A 5,313-nucleotide genomic window follows, 5' to 3' on the forward strand; every position below is an offset into this window, starting at 1 on the left:
ACGCCATGGAGTACCGGTATTCATCCTGTCTGATAGAGATACCCGGTTCACTTCAAATTTCTGGCGAGATTTCCAAGAGCAAATGGAGACCAAATTGTTCATCAGCACTGCGTACCATCCTCAGACGGATGGACAGAGTGAAAGAACAATACAAACGTTGGAAGACATGCTTCGGGCATGTATAATCGACTTTGGAGGCAATTGGGATGTCTATCTACCATTAGTTGAGTTTTCGTATAATATCAGCTACCATGCTAGTATTGGAATGGCACCGTATGAAATGCTCTATGGTAGGAAATGCCGGACCCCGGTATGTTGGGGTGAATTGGGTCCACGTGAACTCGCCCTCCAAGATATAGTTCGAGCCACTAATGAAAAGATTGATGTGGTTCGGGCACACTTGAAAGCGGCACAAGATAGACCAAAGTTGTATGCAGATAAAAGGAGGAGACCGATCGAGTTCTAGGTTGGTGACAAAGTCATGCTTAAAGTATCCCCGTGGAAGGGGGTTATTCGGTTCAGAAAGAGAGGGAAATTGAGCCCAAGATTTATCGGGCCGTTTACGATTGTTGAACGGGTAGGAAAGGTAGCTTACCGCCTTGAACTACCGGAGGAGCTAAGAGGAATTCATAGCACATTTCATGTGTCACATCTTCGGAAATGTCTAGCGGATGAGACAACTTATATCCACTACGACGACATCGAGGTGGATGATAGACTAAACTACGTGGTAAAGCCCATTGCGATTTTGGATCGTAAGGTAAAAACCTTAAGAAACAAGGAGATCAACCAAGTAAAGGTCAAGTGGGAACATAGAAAGGGTTCGGATACCACATGGGAATCCGAGGAGGAGATGCAACGGCTCTAACCCGCATTATTTGGTACGTAATTCGGTTTGGGGGACGAAACCCTCTTTAAGGGGGTGGACTTGTAACAACCCGGAAATATAAAACCTTATATTAGAATTATAAATTATATAATCAATTAACTAGGAATTTATAACCTAGTTAAATACAAGACTTGAGGTGGCATATAATAAGGTTAAATCACTTAGATTATAAATTAAGCAAAGCTTAGGGACCAAACTTGCAAAGATTGAAAGTTAATGTTAAAATAAGAAATTAACATACCAAACACCCACATACGTGAGTGTCTGGTCGAACAAAACTAGAGGGGGGCGACCAGGGATCTCTTTTCAAACCCAATTCCTCACAAAAGATCAAAATTGGAAGCCTAAATCAAGTCTAAATCAATTTTCGAGCATAGATTCATGATCACCTAGTTGAAAGGATCATAAGGTATGTAAAATTGTGATGTTTTGATTCATCATGAATTCTAGGTTAATTGTAAAAAACTGAAATTGAGCCTAAATATATCATTCATGAATGAATCTTGAAGTGATATGATGTCTAGAGTTAAACCCTAGATGAATTCTTGTGAAAAACCTTGCATCATATATGTAGGGTTTGTGATTTACATGGTAGAGGATTAATGAGCTTGAAGAAACTTGATAAATACTAGAATTATGACTCTTGTTCTAGCGCAATCTGAATTTGTGAAGTAATTTCAGAAATATTGATGTTAAGACAAGTGTAGAATTGTCTAATTGAAGTTAAATTAGATGCTAAATTCAAGTCATGAACTTGGTTTGGTTTATATAAAAATCTGACCCGCTAGGTGTTTGGTAAAATGCCTAAGTAGAGATTAAAATGTTAAAAGTGGATGAAAACGCAGATTTGATTATTTCTTTTTATAATGATGCGTTAATGATTATAAAAAGAGTTCTAAATCATTTGTAAATTGAACTCTCTAGGCAAGGAGTCCGGATCGTCAAGCGGACAAGCCAGAGGGAATACGCGTGGGAAAGGTGTGCTCTAAAGGTACGAAATTTACCGTTTTCGCTTCATTATGTTTTATCGTAGTCTTACATTGTTATATTGAAATTGGTAAACAAGATAAACCATTAAGTCACAGAAGAGGCAAAGTGCCTTAAACAAGTAAAACAAGTCTAAGTATGAGTTAGAGATAGAGTTTGGTTGTGTCTAGTAATGGGAATACTCATTTGGCATCCAAACGGGTCAAAACATGTTGTGAAACGAACCTAGAAAATTAATAGCCATCACTTTTGATTGGTTATGTATCAAGCGAATGTCGCGTAAAGGACACGCAAATCCGTAGTAAAACATGAGCCCTCGTAGAGGGATTATAGTTCGGAACATTCGCTCGTCGAATGAATCCGAAAATGCACAGCAAAATTCTTGAAACAAGCCTTATGGTTATGGCGCAAGCAACCCTCGGGAGGTGAGCAATAGCGCATACTCGGTAAGCATGGAAACGGGTGTATTGGCCTTGGGTGTATGAGAAAATAATGCGCGTTATGCACTTATAAACAAACGGGGCAAATAAACAAGAGATAAATTATAGAATAACTGTTTCTTGAAGCAATGTTTTATGAAAAACGAGTTAGTAGGCACGTCTGTAATTAAATTACGGCCGCGTAGGAAAAAGAATCGGTTAAAACGGGCTTACGGATCAAAAGTTATGACCGTTTGAAGTTATACTTAGTGAAAATTCGGAGCTGGCAGAAAAAGCAGGTCAAGAAACTGGACCTGCTGGAAAACGTGTTCCCCCGCGCCACGCGACGGGGGTGAGTAGATCTGGCGCGACACGCGGGGCCTCCCGCGCCACGCGAGAGCCCTTCGCGACACGCGACAGTGTGAAGTTGAATTTTATTTATTTTTTTGATGGTTTCAATCATAGAACTCGTTTATATGCATTGTATGTATGTCTTAGCTAACTTTTAAAGTGGTTTTGACTCTAGGTATTAAAGGGGGTCCTTCCGGGTGATGATCGAGCATGTTTCAAGAACCGAACACAAAACTTTTGGATGCTTCCGCGTTAACTCGATCTTGTTTAGACAATGTTTTTGGTGTATATAGTTTGCTATTCATGTGTTTAATGTTTCAAACCAGGTAGTAGTTAACTAGTAGGTGTTATTACAAAAACTTGTTTTGTACTTATTATCAAAATGTATGGTCTTTAAACATAAAAATTTTGCAAACTCAGATTTTAGTATGAAATTCATGTAAGATATTATTAAATCCCGTCCTTTTATTAAGGGTCTTACACCGACCAGGAAGCCAACATATCTCTATATAGACCGTAGAGATATGAATGGTGTAAATCTTTTATTTTATATAGACAGTAAAATAACGCCAAGACACCACAGACAAATGATAAGGAAGTTTCACCTTCAACATAAGAAACTAGTTATTAAAGTCATTAATACAAAACCAAATAAAAAGTGCGAAAAGCTTAAAAAACAAAAGTATTACACTAAATGCTTGTCTTCACCAAGTGATGTAAGAGACTTAGGCAAACATGGCCTTTGATTGTCAAGAACTCTTGCTATCAATCTTGGATCCCGAGACTACAACACACACTCTATGATGGATGATGGATGATGGTGGTGGATGTGGGTGTTCTGATGGTGGTGGAGTGTGGGTGAAGTGGGAGAGAGGTGGTTTGGCAAGGGATGCCTTTGTAGTTAACCAAGCACCTCTATTTATAGCCTTCACAGAAGCTCGGACATGGCCCCATGTCCATTGGGCACGGCCCCATGTCCATCCACTTTCTCTTTCTTCATTAATTGCAGTTTGTCTGCATTAGTTGACCATGCCCCCGTGTCCGCTGGGCACGGCCCCGTGTGCAGAAGCGTATCTGTACTATCAAGATTTGCTTGAATTCTGCGAATCTTAGCGTTGACCACGGCCGTGTTGAGCTGGGCACGCCCCTGTGTTGGGAAATAGAAGCTTCTACAACTTTGTCTTTTCTGCAGACACTTGAGCACGCCTCCGTGTCCGCTGGGCACGGGGCGTGTTCAGCCTTCTAATCTCTTGTTTTTGCTTGGGAAGATGCTGTCGCGGGGTCAGGCATGCCACGTTTATTCCTTTCCTTGTATTTATGTTAGATTTAGCTGTATTTTTGTTTCTTTTGTTCATTTGCGCTCATTTAATCCTGAAAATACAAAAGGAAGACAAAAACACACTTTTTCCAACATTAGTACTAAAAAGGGTTAGTTTTATGCCTCATTTGATGTAATTTATATTTTGCATTTTACACACATCAAAAGACCACTAATGTACTATCATATTCTTTTTTTCTCGTCAGGAAACTCATTTTTGTTTTTCTATTGTTTTTGTGTTTTTGAAATTTTTCGATGTTTTTGTATTTTTGAAATTTTTTAATGTTTTTGTATTTTTGAAATTTTTTAATGTTTTTGTATTTTTCATTTTTACTCCCCCTAAAATGCAAAAAGTACGAGAAATTAAGAAAACAAAAATAAATATTTACAAAAATGATTTTCCGATGTTGGTTTTACTCTGGCTTGACCTTAATGCCGTTTACCATTAGTAAATAGTCAAATCGTGATTTGTTAAAAGCTTTGGTAAAAAGGTCGGCACGTTGGTCATCGGCGTGGATTTTCACAACATCGATAAGTTTCTTTTCATAACAGTCTCGTATGAAATGATACTTTATCTCGATGTGTTTTGTCTTTGAGTGCTGTACAGGATTACGAGTGATCTGTAAAGCAGCTGAATTATCAACATAAATAGGAGTAGTTAGGAATTCAAAACCGTAGTCATGCATTTGCTGTTGGATCCACAGAACTTGAGAGCAACAACTTGAGGCAGCAATATACTCAGCTTCACAGGTTGAAGCAGCTACACAGGTCTGCTTTTTACATTGCCACGTGACTAGACGATTCCCCAAAAACTGACATCCCGCTGATGTTTACTTTGCATCAATCTTGCAGCCGCCATGATCAGAATCACTAAATGCAATCAAATCGAAGTTATCATCCTTAGGATACCATAGACCGGTGTCTAGACAACCCTTCAGATAACGAAAAATCCTCTTTACAACCATCAAATGAAAAACCTTCGGATTAGACTGGTAACGAGCAAGAAGACATGTTGGATACATAATATCGGGTCTTGAAGCAGTAAGATACATGAGAGATCCGATCATAGCATGGTAGAGAGAAGGCTCCACATGTTCTCCGATTCCGTCAGGAGTAGTTCCATGATTCTGAGCCAGAGGAGTTCCCGCTGGCTTCGAGTCTTCCATCTGAAATCGCTTTAAGATATCCCCAACGTACTTTGTCTGATGAATGAAGATCCCTTTCTCAGACTGATGAACCTACAAACCCAAAAGAAATTCATTTCTCCCATAGCACTCATCTCGAACTTCTCTTGCATCACCCGCTCGAATTCCTTGCACATTTCATTGTTTGTAGACCCGAAAATGATG

At 39.2% G+C, this 5,313-nt stretch overlaps 1 protein-coding gene across 1 annotated transcript; it reads left to right on the forward strand.

The window, feature by feature from the left end:
- Window positions 1–481: 481 nt before the first annotated feature.
- Window positions 482–868, forward strand: LOC110887601. Its single transcript, XM_022135178.1, has one exon. The coding sequence runs from the start codon at window positions 482–484 to the stop codon at window positions 866–868; it is 387 nt and encodes a 128-aa protein (XP_021990870.1).
- The last annotated feature ends 4,445 nt before the right edge of the window (window positions 869–5,313 follow it).

Source organism: Helianthus annuus, chromosome 11, assembly GCF_002127325.2.
Source record: "Helianthus annuus cultivar XRQ/B chromosome 11, HanXRQr2.0-SUNRISE, whole genome shotgun sequence".
NCBI lineage: Eukaryota > Viridiplantae > Streptophyta > Magnoliopsida > Asterales > Asteraceae > Helianthus > Helianthus annuus.

Excerpts from the sequence above, each read along its gene's own strand:
- LOC110887601 (XM_022135178.1), top strand. The coding sequence starts at position 482 with ATGCTTAAAGTATCCCCGTGGAAGGGGGTTATTCGGTTCAGAAAGAGA.